We start from the raw sequence: 18,978 nt of genomic DNA, 5'->3' as shown, positions 1-18,978 counted from the left end.
CCAACACCAGCAACTCCATCTGTATTCCTCTTTTTTATTCTCGTAAACCCTTCAATTCAGAAATAAAATCATACGGTGTGGCTCTAAAGGGCTGAATAATTTTGAAATAAGATCTCAAAAGCCACGATCAAGCAGAACTGTGTTTGGACTTGCTGGTGCAGTGCCTGGTGACATGGCTGCTAGACTGTTTTTCAGAGATTCATTCTTACTTCACCACCATCCATAACTGCAGGAAGTAAATTTACAACTTGTGTTACACCTTGTTGCTCAACTGGGACTGCAACTGTACTGAAAGCTTCCTTATGGACAATCTCTTATCTCTTTCTTGAAAGGTTCAGAGCCTCCAGGATCTCTATCTTCCAGTCATAATTCTCATTAAACCTTTTTTTTTGTTGTTTTTTACCCAAAGTTTAAGGTTTAAACTTGCACGTAACACGTATCACATAGATCAAATAATTTTACAGGTTCTCGTTAATGAATTATAAACTTGGAGAATAGCCTTACTGCAAATTCAGTCTAAATAAGAAGTGCCATCAAAACGTAAAGCTTGTTCTTTGAACATCACTCTTCATTGCTGCTCGTGAAAAATTAGAAAGGAAACTTCAAGTGGAAGGAGCAACAGTACTGAATTCCACAGTTATCAGTGCCAGATCCATGCAAGACCCCACCTTCTAGCAGCACCGCTCAACTGCACCAGGCACAAACACACAGAATTTTGGGAAATGAAGGAACATGACAGATTGCAGCATAGATTGGGGTGGCTTTATACTTGGTTGCTAACTGAAAGAAAACAGAAGTTACTAGATCTGGCAGAAGTTACGTAGCTGTGGGTAGACATTACTTGGTCTGGTATAAGATTTGTCAGTACAAAGCCAATCCACCAAGAATTTTTTTTTACATTTGAACCAGAACAGTTTGTTTTAGCAGTACTTTGCATCACGTGGTCCCAGCATTTTTGATCTGACAGGAGAATTCTTTCAAAATTTCCTCTATCGCTGAACCGTTGCCTAGTGGCTCCCTCATTAACTTCTTTTGACAGCGCATAAACACTTAGTTTAGGTTAGTTTAACCTGCAGTCATCTAGAAAAAGAATAAAATGTCTCACCTCAAGTGAAGAAATCTGAGACAAGTGCTTGAACTTACCTGTCACCGGCCCACTAATGTAAAAGGAGAAGATAAAAAAGCACGGACAAACGGCACACTCTAAAAGGTTTAGATGTTGTTTTACTTCAGCTAGGGGACAGCTTAAAGGGAGGGAATGACACTTTGGAAAGAAAGGACATCAAAAACTTCCATTTTCTCTGCAGAAGTTCACTAAGCGCAAAAGCGGAATTAAGAGGTTTTGATAAAATATATCACAGTTAAAGTTATAACACATGTCGCTAACACTGGGTGCTTAGTGCCCTTTTAAATTAAGAATGACAAGTTTTTGCTTTCACTTCTTTATGATCTATAACCTGCAGTAAGTGTCAATTAGCATTTCCCCCACTTATTTTAAATCTTCTTGTCCTTCTAACGGAACAGCCTTAATTGGTTACAACCTCCACCGCGTTCAGCAGCAAGGACAAACCTTGCACTAAGCAGAGGGCTGGAGACAATGAATAATGTGACAACTTAATGGTCGCAAAGGTCCTGCTCACCGTGCTGCGTGAAGAGGTCACTGTGAACTATTTCTATCAGGCAGTACAGCTTCTGGATTGTGAGCCGGCTCACGGGAACGTTTAGGATGAATTCAGTGAAGAGTTTGCTACATATAAAGAAACAAGGAAAAAAAATATATTAATTTCTCTCCAAAATACGTCAAAAACATGCAATAGCACAGAGGAAAATAAACAATTACATACTTTTGGACAAGCAAACTCTTTTTCCAGACATAAACGAGCTAGACAGGAATTTCAGAGAAATGTGAATTGTCTTTAATACACCTGTTTAAGGGTTTTTTGTGTCTTTTCTTTCGCCCTCTCCCTTTTATCTCAGTTTTACACTCTTTTCCCATGTTTCATTTAAGGTTTTAGATTTCAAATTTCAGTTGTCTGTGCTACTGCCTCTTTACTTCAATCACAAACCGTTAATTGAATAATACATTACCATATAAGACAAAAATAAAAAAAGTGGTACTGCACATTACAAGCTTTCAGCAACAGCAACCAAAAAACCCAGAAACACACATTTTAGAATGATAAATACCAGACTCATCAGCTGAGCTCCCCCATAATACAGATTTTTAAAAGACTTTTCAATAGTTTTATTTTAGTATTTCTAAGTACTATTCAATCTCAATTCAGTGTGAAGAAAAACCCTGTAGTGTTTAAGATGAAACAGGTATTTTTCATTTGCTATATTTTCCCATAATTTTGCTATCACATATCAAAATTATGATTTAGTCCAGAAACTCTACAAAGATGGACTCCCAAGGCCCATAGGAAATATAAGTGTACACGCAAAAAACTTTACAGTACAGGCAAGCAGAAGCTAAACACCAGGTTCCGCGGGCCATTGGAATGTTAGACTAAGATTATACTTTTTTTTCTATTTACCTTTCTTTTCCTTATTTTGACACACCAGAACATAGAAACAAAACCAGTCAGTATACAGAAGGGTTTGTGCTATCAAATTGGATAAAAAATAGGGGTTTTTTTCAATTTAAATGCCTTGTAATAGCACCGTGAAAGAGAAACTGATTTTTCTCTCTTGAAGTTAAAAGTTCAACTGAAATACTAGTTGTGGTTTGGTTTCTCTATGGTTCTTTTGTTCTAAAACATCTTCCTGTTACCCCTTCTATTTACTAACAACATTCCTATGTATATGAGCTACTGAGACGTCAGTCCAGCAATAGTGTTCACTGAACAAAACCCGTTATTATTTACATTACTTTTATACTTGAAAGAGTGAAGTATCAAGAATACAGGTTAAGAATTTTGATGTCAATTGCCCAGCAGATAGTTCTACCTCATTACATGATTGTAGGCAACAAGACTGCAAAGTCTGTCAAAAAGTTTGTCAAACCCTGATGCCTTACATGTTGGCTTGAAAATTGGCTATTTGTGTATCCCGAAAAATATTTACAAGGAGAAAAAAAAATTGTAATAAAACTAAAGCAATAAAACATCCCAGGTGATCATACTTCATTGCCTCTGTATGTATTTTTTTTAAATATGTGTATATATATCTACATAAAATAAAGATCTAGATAAGGCTCACACTACACAATTAACTCTACTCACCTAAGTTCTTTTGGATCAAATACTAATTTCACATCATTGACAATAGCTGGCAAATATTTAAGTGCTGCCCCCTAAAAAAAAAGAAAAACAAGTAAACAAGACTGAAATTCATGTCTTTAAGGGCAATATGAAGACTGCAAGAAGAGAAACACACAAGAGGAAGTTATTTTGGCTTAACTATTCTCTGGATTCAGCTGGGACAACTGACAACTTACACCAAAATTAGAGACTTATAAGCTCCTTCCAACACGTCTTAGAAACCTTTTGGTGTATCGGTCTACAACGCATAACTAAGTTATGTTCCTCTAATCACTTTTTCCCCCATTTTCTGTAGAGCTGAAGAAGCACTTTCTCACCAGCCATGCTGTAGTAGTTGGGGTTTAATTTTTCCTCCACTACTTAAAAATGGAACAGAAATGCACAACTGCTATTTTTCCCCTGCAGTGAATTCTTGGTAGCCACTAAAAAACTGCAGGTCTTTCTAATTTCCCTTCAACTTGCAAGTGTCACTCCATTTCACAGCACATAATGAAAGGATTCAGGAGATACAAATGTTTAATATTTTAACTATCTGTAGTAATTTGAAATAATTTCATCCTTCCATTTCTTAGTGACAATTAGCAATTATTTACTTATTTCTGGAGCAAAAATTCTCTTACAGGCATCAAGAGCAAAAACCCAGCAATTGAAAATTACTGCCCAGCAATTTAATGCAATCATGCCAGAATACACTTTGGGTAAGACAAGAGCAAAAGGACCTCTAGTAACACCACAGATAACAATCATTTTCATCTACACAAAAATTTCCAAGTTGGGGTGTTTTTTCTTCATTTGCAAATGGATTTAAAATGGATTTAAACACACTATTTCAAATCATAGATGAGAAAATGTTCTACCTGAGAAACCCTAAGGCGAAACTCTTCGGTTTTTATCTTAATCTTACTAGCTTATACACATTCACTATTTTTACTGGGGTTACTAAAATTCTTGCATGCACCTACTAGAAAAACCCCACAGTAATTCAAATATAAACCACAACAGCCAGACTTATTTTGCTTACCTCTGCATTTTATTGCTAATATCAAACAGTTTGATTATAGATGTATTTTTGCCTCAAAAGGGGGAACAATTTGTTCCCCATACACGGCATTTCTGTTTGTGGGTTTAAGGCTTAGCATTTGCAGTTTCCACTGTGTGCTTTCCCTTTTGGATTAGAAGGAAGACGAGTCCTTGTCTTTTTCTTTTTTAATCAGTTTTTTTCTAGTCTGAAGGCCATGATGTGACAAGTGTTTACACTACACAACTCCACGGGGTCAGAGGAATTCAAGAAACAGAAATAATTCTGTTTAGCAGTAGTTGTTAATACTAGAAGAGTCACAGGGCAACAGACCCAAGGACTATTGGCTCGCACATACATACAAAACCACTTGTCCGCTTCCAGACAACTACACTTTTCTGCCACAACTAGAGTAACTTTAAATCAAAATCCACCATTCTTGAATGCACAAGGTCAATTGTTTGATTACAAGTCCCAAGGATAACTTCAAGTAGCCAGCGTGGGAAGTTTGCCAACGCTTACTGACCACTTCAAAGAGCAAAACCCAAACATGTCAATAGGTTAGATGCAAATTTCAGGGTGTTCCAGTTTTTATTCATAGTCCATTTAAACTGTCAAGCTCGATCATCAAACATTTCCACGTATGCTTAAAGGACTGCTTACATGCTCAGAAATCAAGCTCATAACTGTAATTATGCAAATAGTCCCATTATGTACACGCTTATGTGTTTTGATGGATGAGGACTCTAATGACCAGTTATAAACCGCAGCCATCGCTGTGTTTTTATTTGCTTATCATTCAAATGCATGTAGCAATAAATGTTTAGTAACACATACTAAAAAAGAGCTTGCATTTTATATCTTGAATTAAAATTTCACACTGTGCTGGCAACAATCATTAAAATTAACACTTTAATAGCTTCAATGAGGTACTATCAGGTAAAACTATTTACAACATCAACCTAAAGCCTGCAGTTACACGAATTATCAGCAACTTTGGTTCTACTTTATGGACAAACCCATTAAAGTTTCACATCTTTAAATTTAAAGAAAACCGTGGAACCGTATTTCCCAATTTCTAATCTCAGCTGACTCAGTCATATGACAGGCAATATGATCAGACAAGTAGGCTCTGCAACCCCACAATTAAATCCGTGTAATCCAAAGGTCTACTAAAATATCTTTTTGTTGATATTAACCCTTGTAAAAGAGGAGCTCTCACTGGAGATTTTACTCTGTTAGAAGCTGCAACTGAAAGTAGATCCTTCGTTAGCAGTAGCACAATTGCAGTGCTGGTTATTCCCAGGATACTGGAATACATAAGTGAGTAATATTAAATTCAGCAGATAAAAAACTCCAACTGTTCCTGTCTTTTCATATAACATCAGAAAAAAACAAAATAACCAATCTGGTTGGGGTTTTTTGCATTGAAAGAAATTAATTTCCACTCTTCACCAGCACTGGACAAAGGTTCAAACTCCTCATTTCTACAAGAATTACATGGCAAACTACAAAAAAAATATCTTAATTTCATAGTTATACAGTGATGCCTAAGAGACTTGAAAATGCAAAACAGCATTAGAGAAAACGCAATAATGAGGAACTTAATTATTTGATTTTTAATCAAACAGGTTTTTGTAATGATTGCCATGTGATCACAGTAGATACACAAAACTGGAAATATCAGTCTCACATACTTAGTAATTATACATAGTTTCAAGCTGGGCTGCAAAAAAAATTTTACTGCCCAAAGGGGCTTACTACTCTGTGGAAAACAAATGACAAATTATTACCACCCTTATCAAGTTACAGAATCATTCATTTGAAGTACTACAAAGCACACAAATAAACTAGCAAAGGGGAAGAATAAAAGGGAAAAAAAGCAGAAACAAGACAACGCATTGTATGAATAATGGGATATATTTTTTGCTGCTACCAAGTTAAACTTCCTTGTACGCTCACTGTTATATTGACTGTCAGGGTATTACTGTAATTTCATTTTTTTCCCCTAGGATGTCATTCACATTTGAGTCAAGGATCAGAATGACATCAACAAGCACGTCAGCCTGTGAGCTAACTCAAAGTACTTTTTAATATCGACTACCTCATCCCTTACTTCTCCCTGCCCCACCACACACAACCACACACGCAGCTGTGCACATACACAAATGTGTGTGTTTCCCTTTACCATCATTTCTATGTATAAAAGGTATTATACCATAGCCAAACTACATACATAAGAACCATTTACTGTCATTATAGGAACCAGCTGCCAATACAACCTATTGAACTGCTAAGTCAATGTGTAGTGATTCAAGGATACCCTTCTAAACGCTAAAAGGCAATTAAATATGACAAGAAATAAAACTCACTAAGTGAAAATAATAAGGTCCAGAAAAGTCAAAGCTTTGCCTTAAACAGAATAAAATAAGCAGTAATTGATGGTCACAGTTCTCTGCACACCTAATACAGAGGACGCAATTCCTAGGTTCCACAGAATAATTGCAAGTTATTCCTTAAACCATCACAACCGCCTCTCTATTCTAAAGTAACCATCCTTTGCAACCTTTAAGATAAAACATTGATGTTCTTATAATGACTTAACAGCTAATTGTATTTTCTTAAACTTCTTCAGAGTTAGCAGCTAAATAACACAGGGGGTTCGTGTTGAAAAAACAAATTCTGTTATGGCCTATATCAAAATATTATTTTGGGGAAAAAAAACCCACCTTCAGGCACAGTAAGAAGGCCAGAGTAAATAAGACCAAGTGCAACAGAGGTGTAATTTCTAACTGTAGTTCCTTTGAACATCAGTGAAGGGTCCACTGCAGTGCCCACACTGCTGTGGCTCATGGTTGATGTCCAGATAGGTTTCCTAAGACAAGAACGGGTAAGAAAAGGGATCTACCAAGAGAAAAAACTCACACATTGCTCAGATCTAAAGGTTCAAGGAGTTTCTTGACTCAAAATTTATCTTAAGACAGCAATTTAGAAAACACTATCAGCAAAACAGTCACTTTGTTCGGAAAGGAACTTTTCCTGCAATTTTTTCAGGGGAGAGGAAAGCCTCAAACTCCAAAAAAGTCTTAGAGCACTTCAACATTTGCATCTATAAACTGTGTAAAATAAGAGTAATTTTCACATATTTTTTGGAACAACAAAAAGAATCCCAAAAAGAATCCCAAAATCCCTTGGTCAGAGGAGCTGCCTTACAGAAAACTTAGAGTTTTTCATTTCTTTGTGAAGATAGACACATCAGCAGCCCTCCCAGAAAGAGATGGGGGGACACATACACGCCTTTCCTTCACGTCACTGGACAAAGGTAACACCTCAGCTTTAAGTTTTGGGACTCCCACAAAGGCCCAGGCAATGTGAACCCCTCTTCACTCCTAAAAATTTATTCTAGGACATTGCACAAGCCTGTCCTCCAACCCCAGCTCCCTTCAAAGCCTCCCTAGTTTTAAGTTGAGGAAAGAAAAAAGATAGAGTAGTGCTTCTCTCTGCTTCTGCAAACCTTTGAGTTGGCTGGAGCTGGCTTCTCTCAAAGTGCCCAAAGTCACCTACTCCACCTTTTGAAAAGCCACGTAATGGTTTCAAACACTGACAATCCAACATAACAGCAAGCCATGAGAAACACACCTACACAGAAGTGCTCAGAAACACGTTTAAGCAGCATTACAAGATGAGTAATTACAGCATATTTCATACGCCATTTGGAGACGTATCTTAAATATGTTCTGTCTCAAAGCCAGAGTCGTGCTGCAGTCTGTGCTCAGCAAGTACTCTTGGTAAGCATCTCCATTACTCTGTCACATCTGGTAGCTGTTAGTACATCTGAAGGCTTGCGGAACAAGTAAAACTACACTCTCTTAACACAAACATTTTATTTTACCACACTTGAACTAACACCCTGATGGATTAACACAAAGCTGCACTAAAAGGGGACCAAAAGTATGGCACTATATTGCACCACAGCATCCTTCTACCACTCAAAGACAAATTGTCTGCACAAACAATTCTTTGTCACATGAAAGCACACTGAAATAAGAGGGGGTAGGCTGCTAAATATCTTGAAGTCACTTCTGATATAATTTTGGATAAAAAAACAACGGAAGTTTTACTAATTCGCTTTTGAGAATATTGAGCAATCTCTTCATTAATACAAAACAAATTACTACTGTGATAAAAATGGTCACTGGTAAATGAAAGCAAAGCAGTAGAAACTACAGCAAAGCAGTCTTGAAACAACAATAAATTCTAACTTTTATCCCATTATTGGGTTTACACTGACAAGGAATGCTAAAAAAACCTAAAGAAAGCTTCTGTACAGCTGCTGTTTAAGAAAACTGCAGTGCTAACAAGGTTGTCATTCGAGTGAACAAGTGACTTCTGCAAAGTATTAAACAAAGTGTATTCTGAATAGTATACTACAGGCTTTGTCTAGGATTTAAGTTCATCTCTTTGTACAACATAAAAGCAAAAATACTTAATTTTAAAATGTCATCTTCTAAAGTCATTCATTTCAAACAGCGTGCCCAGCCTCAACATTAAACATAAAATCTCTTTGTCGAACAGTATATTCTTATGGACTCTTTTGTTTGATGAAGCAATAAATTTGTTTTGCCTGTCTCAATTTGTACATGATTCTAATGTTAATTCCCATCTTTTGTGTCATTCAACACAAAGCACCTACCTTCTACACAAGCATTATCCCGGACGCCATTCCATTATACTCATTAACCCACCCAAATCCAGCCCAGTCAGCAGCTGGGTGAAACAGTTTCCAGGAACACCTAAGCACTATTTTCAAATTGCCCTGGTCTACAGCAGACTTTCATGTCAAATCACAACTGAACCAGCACCTGTGGCATGAAATCTGGTGTAAAAACAACACAAAGCATGATCACAAGTAAAGTAACACTGCGCTCTTCTAGAGATTATTGTATTTGTTGCCACCGTACAACAGACCTTCCCATAGAGGCTCTGAGAGACACAGAAAACTCAATCCATGGTTGCATTTTGTTACTCAACGAATTTTAAACGATGGTTATAGATTATTCAACCTGCTGGAAAAGCCCCACAGACTAACACAGTCTCTTTTGTTTTCTTCCTAGGTACCTCAGCAGCTTGTCATGTCTTTCCCTGCCTTCATTTAAACACCTTTCTGTGGTTTTAGCAATAAATGTTTTATATTAGAGTAGGAAAAAGTATGGTATGGATACTGAGAAATACTCAGTGTTAAAAGTGACGAGGATTATTAAAAAACCATGCACACGAGAGAATCCCCATTAGTGTGACGTCACCATCTTTTGCCCCAGCTCTCTGTGGTCACATTACGGGATAACTTTATATACACACCTTCTTTATCAAGATCATTTAAAGCACAGAGAACTCACTCAGCTACCAGCCTATCATCTTTTTTCAGTCATCCTGAACAGGAGTACAAAGTCACACATAACAGCAAACATTAGAGCAAACTGCAAGAACCCTGCTGAGAATAGTTCAGCTCCCTCATACAAACACAGTCAAAAATCAGACAGTCCTCATAAATTCGATGCAGCTGGCTCAACTGCCCTTGTTTCAAAGAGATGCACGAATAAATGACTAGGAAACATTTGCATTTTTATCTAAACTTGAAACGTCATGCTAGGCTTCAGCTGAGCTCGTGCTTACACAGTAAAAGGTTAAGGAAATAATTATCATGCACCAATTAGCAGCAAAATAGGAATAAAACCAGGATAGCTCGCTACATTTGTAACCATTAAAAACAGGAGCACGTACCAAATGCTGCTCACCTTATTTAATGAAATAATTCTTAAAATCAAACTGATACTTGAAAAACAAAAGTTTAATCTCTCTACTTCTCAAACTCTTACTGCAGCTCACTACCATTCATCATGCGAGAAAAATTCTTCTTAATAAGAGGACAACAAAAACATCTGTTGGCTCAAATCACTGTTTGAATTTCCCTCTCTAGTTTGGACAACTGCACACCTTAAGAAAAAAAAAAAAAAATCAAGGGTAAAAGGCAGCCTCTCCATGCTTGCCTCTGCTGCAGTCAACACTGACACACCAAAAAACATAACCCCTAACAATTATATTTAGTTAACTATAATAAACAAACTCCATGTTGTTCTGAACACTGTCATTTATACCAAACCAGCTTCTCCAATTCAAACCTATAGGATTGACTGTTGCCTCGGATGAAATTGGGTTTTATTCATTCTTACACCTTAATATTTTGATTGCAACATATTTGAGTCAACTCACCAAGAGGTACAAATGCTAGTAAAGCTCTGCTCAAATCCTGTCCCAAGAATATGTGGATTTTTATCTATTTATTCTAAAAACACACAGCTGAAGCACTACAACTCAGATCTAAAATAAACTTTTAATATTGTCTTTTAATTATTATTTTGCAATACCAAAAGCTCACGAAAGAAACAGACCTTTACACTCTGAAAAAAATACAGTTTTTTCCATGCATACGCTAAGCCAGCAGCTACAAAAAAAGCACCCAAAGGACAAGGTGACCAGGGCTTGTGCCACAAAGTGACCCCGACTGCCTGGACACAGTGGACAGCAGCACAGGGCCAGCACTGGGGTTGCCCCCAGAGCCCCCTCTCCCCTGACCCACACCACGTCAGAAGCAGAGAAGGACAGAGAGCTGACACAGAAATGTCTCTCCCTAACACCAAGCCAACTCCGGGCTTCTTGGAGAACCCTGTGCAAAAAGATCAGGTCCTTGTCCTTCCCAGCTGTGAGTCTGGCAGTCAAAGCATCCTCAGTAATGCAAAGCATGATTTGGATGCAGTAGCAAATTTTGCAGATAGACAGGGCCTTTGTTTTTTGTTTGTTTATGTGGGTTTTTGTTCTCCTTTTAAGTCTTGAGAAAAATTTGATTCGATTTGATCGAGGCTGTGTACAGTTATAGCTACTTGCAGCAAGTAGACCTGCTAAGTACCACTTTGAACACGTCCCCCACAGAAAATATTCTTGATTTTGTTTCCTTCAAGGCTGCAACTGAAGTCAGGTTTGCAAAGCAGCCACATATACAAATTCTCCCCTACTCTAAGAAATTCTGAATAGCCGTAATTCCAAAAGAGGTACAAATTCAAAGTCTCTTTTTGTACTCTACACCTTAAATCCTTGTACAACTCATACAGTTTTCTTTTGAGGAAACTTTTTTTTTTTAAATGTACCCAAAGCCTTGAAAAATTCAAGTAAAAAAAGGGGCAATTTAAATGCAAAATATTAAGTAACTGAAGACCTGAGCTACAGTCAGAAACAGCTCATCAGCTTCCACAAGGACATAAATATTTGAATAGATAAAGAGTAATTCTTGCTAAGAACATAAGACTGCAGTCATTCATTCTCCCCTGCACAGTGTCAGCTTGAAGGCTACTCTCTTAACAGACAGACTTGGGGGAAAAAAAAACACAAAAAAAACAACAGTATAAGCAGCCCAAAGAGAAAAGTTATGAACATTTCAGAAAAAGAAAAACTTTCCAGTGGCAGTTCTGCTTCATGTTGATAAACTATCAAGACAGATTACAATTTTTGCAAGGAGAAATAGAAATATTCTAATGTGTGAATTAAATATCTCTCTCTTTTAATGTGAAGCACCTTAATTTTCCACGTAGGTCTTTTCAACTTCTTATCTCTCCAGACAGACTTATTTTGTATACAGTTATTTAGCTTCACCAATATATATTAAAAACAGTAAAAGAAGCCTGGGACTGCTGCAGATAGATCTGCTGATCTTAACTGCACAACACAGGGACCCAGCAGCTTATCTGCTTATCTTCATTAGTTTTCTACAAAACTTCAAGAGTATCCAACAGCACAAGGAGCGCTCACAGTCTCACAGTAATGGTTTGTGTAGCCCAGTACTAGGTCTCCAACAGTGGCCACAGGAGATGCCATTTATACTTTCTGTGGTCCATTTGCCTCCGGGCTCCCCCAGCATCCTTCCAAGGCTGCATCTCCACCCATCCTCCCAGAACATCTATGGGCTTCCGGTCTGGCAAGCTGCCTCGCCTCTTCCCGGCCCGCTGACACCGCCTGCCTCTAACGCCCTGTGACAGCGAGCTTCAGAAATCAAACCTTTTCTTTCTACTTGCTTTAAACTAACTTCCTACTGACGTCAGTGAGCAAAGCCTATTCCTTGTATGGTGGGATTTGGTGCTGGAGGGTTTCACAAGCCACTCACCCACCAGGAAGGTGAGTGAGCCATTCCCAGTCCTGGTCCTCCATGCCCCTTTAACTACCTCCTGAGGTCAGGAGATGAGAACAGCACCTGGCATGCAAGATGTGGATGCACTAAGGCTACCTAAAACCAAAATGACAGCCCTGCCATGTTCTTGTTATCCCACTGGCTGACACCCAACTCCCTGTTGGTGTTGACACCCAACATCTTCTGTGCCCCAAGCACAAATCCAGGCTGGGCAAGGAGTGGCTGGAGAGCAGCCCCGAGGAGAAGGACTTGGGGGTATCAGTGGATGGAAAACTGACTGTGAGCCAGCAACGTGCGCTGGCAGCCCAGAAAGGCCCCGTGTGCTGGGCTGCACCCAGAGCAGGGTGGGCAGCAGGGCGAGGGGGGGATTCTCCCCCTCTGCTCCGCTCTGTGAGACCCCCCTGCAGGGCTGGGTCCAGCTCTGGGGCACCAACAGCAGAAGGACACGGACCTGCTCGAGCGGGGCCAGAGGAGGCCACGGAGATGCTGGGGGGGCTGGAGCCCCCCCTGTGAGGACAGGCTGAGAGAGTTCGGGGGTTCAGCTGGAGAAGAGAAGGCTCCGGGGAGACCTTAGAGCGGCCCCCCAGGGCTGAAAGGGGCTGCGGGAAAGGGGGGAGGGACTCTGGATCAGGGGTGTGGGGATAGGACAAGGGGTCACGGGTTTAAACTGACAGAGGGGAGATTTAGATGAGATGTAAGGCAGAAATTCTCCCCTGTGAGGGGGGTGAGGCCCTGGCACAGGCTGCCCAGAGCAGCTGTGGCTGCCCCCTCCCTGGAAGGGTTCAAGGCCAGGTTGGACGGGGCTTTGGGCAACCTGGGCTGGTGGAAGGTGGCCCTGCCCGGGGCAGGGGGGTGGGACTGGATGGTCTTTAAGGTCCCTTCCAACCCATACCATTTGATGATACTTTGCTTGTTATTGCACAAGGAACCAATAACCCCAGAGAGTTGTCAGTTATGACTCCAAGGTCCCTTCCCCAAATTGCAACTGCCAGCTTCAAGTAGAGCATCACACTAATTTACTCGTCCTGAGATGCAATGCCTTAAGTTTGTCTACCTTGCAGCTCAGATTTAACCCCCCCTAGTTTTGTGAGGTCCTTCTGATGTTCCTCACCACTAGCATGGTACTAAACCACCAACTCAGCAAAGATGCTGAACGAAGCCTGTAACGTCATGTCCACTTTACATGGGTACTGACACACTCCCAGGACTCCAGCAGCTTTGTCACGCAAGACTGACGGAAGCTATACTCAATCTCTCTCAGAAAAACTCCACTTTTATCCACCTATTCAATAATTCTATTCTTTGTAATACAAACACATTTCTAGTTACTGAAAAAAAACGTAGTGCTTCAGTGGATATTTGAACATAATAAAAGCAATCTCACAAGCTGCAAAAGGCCAATACTAACAATTATGTGTTCTAAGAGCTAAGTAATTAGAGTCCAAAGGAGATGAAAGCAATGAATAATGAATGAAAGGTTGTCAAGGCTTCTGAAAGGCATCCACAAGCACACTTCTCTGACAACCTCACACTGGCTCATCTGTCAATGCTTCATCTGCCAGCGTACTTCACGTAGCCAAACGCAGACAGTAGATGTGCCCTACACACATCTGCCAAAATCTGAATGGGAAACAATACATGGGCTAGGACAGACACTGCTGTAGTGGCATCTCTCTAGCCCTTCCTAGAAAATTTGTCTTCTTTTACTGCATCTCAGGTGAAGACAACCAAATCTGATTTTGGGGGTATTTTTTTTTTTTTTTTCTTCAACGTACAGACTGTTGAGAAGGAAAAAAGCTCACGTTCATCTGCCTTCCTGAAACAGGCCTCACAAGCAAGTCTCTGGAAAATAAATCTTACATTCAATCCTCGTAATCTGAAAACATCCTATTTGTAAAACACCAGATAGCACACTGAGTCACTGACTCAAAGTTACCAATTTCCATTCAGGAGAGATGCTCTGTCAATGGAATGAAAATACAGCTTTCTTGAAACATGTAATATCCCTATTTTGCTATCAGATGATACAGTCTCAGTCTCTCTGCCTAAAATATTCGAACTCAGCAGCTTTATCCCCACCATCTATTTTTGCTGTGTGCTCAGCATGGTATTACTAGCCTAAGACCTGCATGCACTCAGGCACAAAGGACTGGTGTCTTTGACTTCGATGTTTTCCTGCTGTACTCTTGCCAGCTGCCTTCAAGAGGAACCTCTTGCACTGGCACAGTACTATGTCATGGTCTGTCTGCCTCCCAGCAGCTATAAAAATTTCTTCTAATGCACAACCACTGCACATCTGAGCAGGAGGAGTCACAATGTCAAACCATCCCCAAATTCAACCCCAATTCTTAGCCCCTTTCTGATCATCATCTTTCAACTGATTCAGCGTGGCTAGGTAGAGAGTTACGTCCTCCTATAAATTCTGTTGGGAACCACAAGAAGAACTTCACGGTGTAGCTTATCAGATGTGTGTTTATGACAGTCTCTTTACTTTTCCACAGTGAAAGAGATTCACTGACAGAACATGAGACTGGTATTGGCCCAATGACCTCAGAGTCCTCTGGATACAAAAATCTACCAGTCCTATAATTCAGTGCTTGTACTCTGTGATATCGATACCGACGTTCATCTGGGGTCAGAGACCACATTCCCAATTCCATGAGCCAGCCAACATGACCAGAAGTAGCTACCATTTTAAAGGGACAGAAGAAGAGGGGTGTGGGCTGGAGTTTGCAGTCTGACTCACTACTGATTTTCCACTAAAAACATGTACTAGTGCTTAAGAGACTATATTGAAGTTCCTGAACAGCCGAGGATATAATTAAGTGCATAAGAATACAAGGATCTACAATGTCATCAGCAACTTAAAGATAGTGCCTTAAAAATACCTTAAAGTTACAGACATTAAAGGAGCTAAACATCATTTAACCCCTTCAATCCCTAAAATCTCTTTTAGAAATAAAAGTGAGTTATTTGCAGCAATTTAAGTAACCTTACTTGTTCAAAGAACATTCTTTACATAGTTACAAATCCTTCTTTAGAAGCACTAAGTATTAACCACGTTCAAAGCAAAACATGCTTTTAGGGAAAAACACAATCGTACACTTCAATCAACCACCTAACTGTGGTTCAGGATGTAAAAGCAAAGTCAAGATGGAGACCTGTAAAGCACATACCTTCACTATGACAGTTTGATCAGAGATGCTGCTCATCATCTCATTGATGGACTTAAAGAGCTGCAGCAGAGACTCCCTGAAGTCTGCTTCTCCTTTGTTTTCATAAAGCCTGCAAAATAAGTAGGTTTCATGAGCACGAGCCAACTAAAATGGAAATACGTTTTAAAAATACCTGTTCAATTGACAGATGATAATTTGTTGCTTTTTTTTAAGTTCAAGGGTTTCTACAAATTTCTTCAGATTTCGTCACTGAACCAAGAGTGTTCTTTCACAAAAAATTAAAGACAAGACAGACTGACCAGGCTGGGCCAGCAGGACCAAAAGATTTTTATTTTAAAGCTTCCTATGTAAAACGCCATATTCAGTATTGTTTACGCCTTCAAGCCATAGCGAATCCCTCAGCGGTGACCCAATTCCACATGCCCACGCAGCAGCGGGATAGAGTCTCTTCACCCTGCACAAGAGCTAGCAGATGTCTGGGAGGACCAATGCCAAGCAGCTCTCTGATGAGGAAGCCAGAAAGCATCCAGACAACTTGCCAGCAATCATTAAAATCTACCAGTGGCCTACAGTGAGCGACCTTAAACTCCGTCAAAGAAAAAGACTAATCAATCCACTATTTGCAAAAAATCCTTTTATTTTTCTCTCCATGAGAAGTTAAAATGTGTTCCACCTCTAATTTCTGGCTCATTGATAAACTAGTTAAGGTTCAGTTTCCCACACAGTCAGTACAGCTGCCAAAGAAGGACTAATCCACAGCTGAATTTTGCAAGGCAGGTCCCTGTGCCTTCAGGCAGGATTTTTCAGAGCTGATCTGCCCACAGGGACAACTCCCTCACTCCCCTCTCTGCCTACCAGATGCTTTCAGGGGGATAAAACCTGCCCCGAGATGCCTGACCCACACCAAAGTCAAAAAATATACAGCCAAGCTGAAGAACTCAGTCCACTGTTTCAATACAGCATAAGAATGAATGTTCCTGAAACTCCTGAATATTTTAAATGCAGAATGATCTCTGCTTCAGGTGCTAGATGAGATAATTCTCATCACTACAAAATGGAAAGAAGGGAAGACGACCCCTAGCTCCTCATAAATCCTTTAAAAAGAAAACTTTTCTCCCCTTTGGCAGTATGTATGACTTGCCTACGTAAGGGCTGTTGCAAACACACTTCTTGAATCTCAGCTATAAAGACTTAACATGACACAAAAAAAAAAAAAAAGGAAAAAAAAAATCAGTGCTTACAAGAAGCCTGTGAGAATCTGGCATCCAGGTCAAATGGATCTCAACACGGGTGTTCCTAAACATCAGATGGGACTTCCCCAGCTAAACCCCCATGCTTACCCAGTCAGCTTTAATTGCCTCCAAGAGCCTCAGCCAACAAACAGCACCTGGGCTTCCAAAGCCCTCCTTGGCTCCACTAGCCCTGTCCCTGAGCTCACCTAAACATTTTAGACCAAGACCCATTAATGCAGCACCCAGCGGGAGTCCAATTCCCCTCTATTTTCCTCACGAATTAAATCCAGTAAGGTGAGCTTGAATGTGGTCTGCAGCTCAGAGCACCACACCCAGGGATTTTATGTGTACAGTCCTAGTATGATTTCTTCAGGTTTGAAGACATCATGATGGAAGACCTATTACAGAAGAAAAGGGGCTTACTTTAAGATGAACATGGAGTTCAGAATGTTCATGCTGCCTCACACCGAAACTAATGCGTATCATTTTTAATGCTCTGTTCATAAACCTTTGGGAGCCACAGATATTAAAAAAAGCTATTTAACCAGCACACAGGGGAAATGAATGCTACAGGAAAAAAAAAAATATTAAACTGTTATTTTGCTGTGCAAACTCCTATTCCCCTTTTAGGCTAAAACTGGGGGTTATGCAGGACAAATTACTTGTTAACTCCCAATTTCCATAATGGATTTCAGTGTCCCCATAAACAGATTAGAGAGGTGAAACTAATACCGATATAAAGAGTAAGTAAACTTGACAGTCCAATAAATCAAACTGCTTCAGACAAAAAGCTTTGCGTTTCAGAAAGGAAATTATAATAAACAAGTTAGTCACAAATGTGTTCCCACTGTCAGTTATTAACATATATTTAATACACCTGATAATGCACAAAACCACTGCAGCTGTGAGCAAACCAGGATTACACCAAGTCAACCCTTCCAGCACTGCCTTCGATATTTTAACACCGTTGTAAATGCAACAATCACTGGATTCGTTACTGAGTAAGCCAAATAAAGATATTTCTAAAGTTCCCTTATAATATTTTGCCTTTATAAACCCTGATATAGTGAATATATTTGCCACCAGGCTTTAACTAGATGAAATAAGCTTCTACGTATTTATCCAGAACTGAAGCTTGCCTGCAATCACATTACTAAAATGCTCCATATATTCAGTCCACTACCATATTGCCAAAGTTAAAAATATGCAATATTTTTTAATAAAAGATTCTGCCTGCTCGTTGCGATTTCTCAACAAAACACTAACAATATTTCAGAACCCTGCTACACTTCTGCATTATAATCACTTCAAATCACACACCTCAGGCAGGATTTGAGTCCTACAGCAGAACAAATCATGGTGTCATTCAGCATTCAGCAGCTTCGCTGATTAATCCCTTGTCACTGAGAGCTGTGTCTTCCCAATGCTAAAGAACTGTGAATTAGTGCTTGGCACGAGGAAATCCAACGGCCAATACTAGAGGGTCATATTGTCTCTAAATCTAATCTGCAGCAAGAGATAATTATTTTTTTTCTGTTTTAAAGTGATTTGTAGGACCTGCAACAGTGTAAGTGACATTCAATATTTTATGAATCTCACAGTAAAACTCCTACAAAAATAAATTACAATCTCTAAATTAGAGAAAGGTTGGTGGAGTTGGTAACTTCAGAGCTATACATAAATCCCTTGTAATAAGGTTGTTACCATTGCTAACAAGCAGTAAAAGGATTGAATTTAAGTGAATGCGAACACATCATCAGCTTGTTTTAAAACTTTTTTAATATTTCATGGATAAAACACAGTACTGACTTCCAAATTAACTTAAGAATAATTATTTATGCTTGACTTTGTGGATGGATGCCCACTACAGAGAGCAGCAGCGAGTCTCTGTGCAGTTCACTGAGCACGTCGAGTGGGGAGCAGAAAACGACCCCCCAGCAGACCTCTGCCGGGCCAGCAGGCATAGAAAGAGCTTTTATAGAAACTCCAATGATTCTCCTATCAAAAAAAATACTACTTATCTTGAAGAGAGGATTTCTGCAGCCCTTTTTTC

The 18,978-nt window shown here is 39.6% G+C and overlaps 1 protein-coding gene across 2 annotated transcripts in view; it reads right to left on the bottom strand.

The window, feature by feature from the left end:
- DOCK1 (dedicator of cytokinesis 1) overlaps positions 1 to 18,978 on the bottom strand; it is a 314,808-nt gene that overhangs the window by 229,001 nt on the left and 66,829 nt on the right. For both annotated transcript variants that reach the window (XM_074907950.1, XM_074907951.1), the window contains exons 23-25: positions 15,694 to 15,802; positions 3,225 to 3,295; positions 1,641 to 1,747 (exon numbers count right to left, since the gene is read on the bottom strand). In XM_074907950.1, coding sequence (XP_074764051.1) covers positions 1,641 to 1,747; positions 3,225 to 3,295; positions 15,694 to 15,802 — 287 coding nt within the window. The remainder of the gene's footprint in view (positions 1 to 1,640; positions 1,748 to 3,224; positions 3,296 to 15,693; positions 15,803 to 18,978) is intronic.

The sequence above is a fragment of the Athene noctua genome, chromosome 5 (genome assembly GCF_965140245.1).
Source record: "Athene noctua chromosome 5, bAthNoc1.hap1.1, whole genome shotgun sequence".
Lineage (NCBI taxonomy): Eukaryota > Metazoa > Chordata > Aves > Strigiformes > Strigidae > Athene > Athene noctua.
The sequence above is the reverse complement of the archived record's forward strand: the minus strand, read 5'-3'. Positions and strand labels throughout refer to the sequence as shown.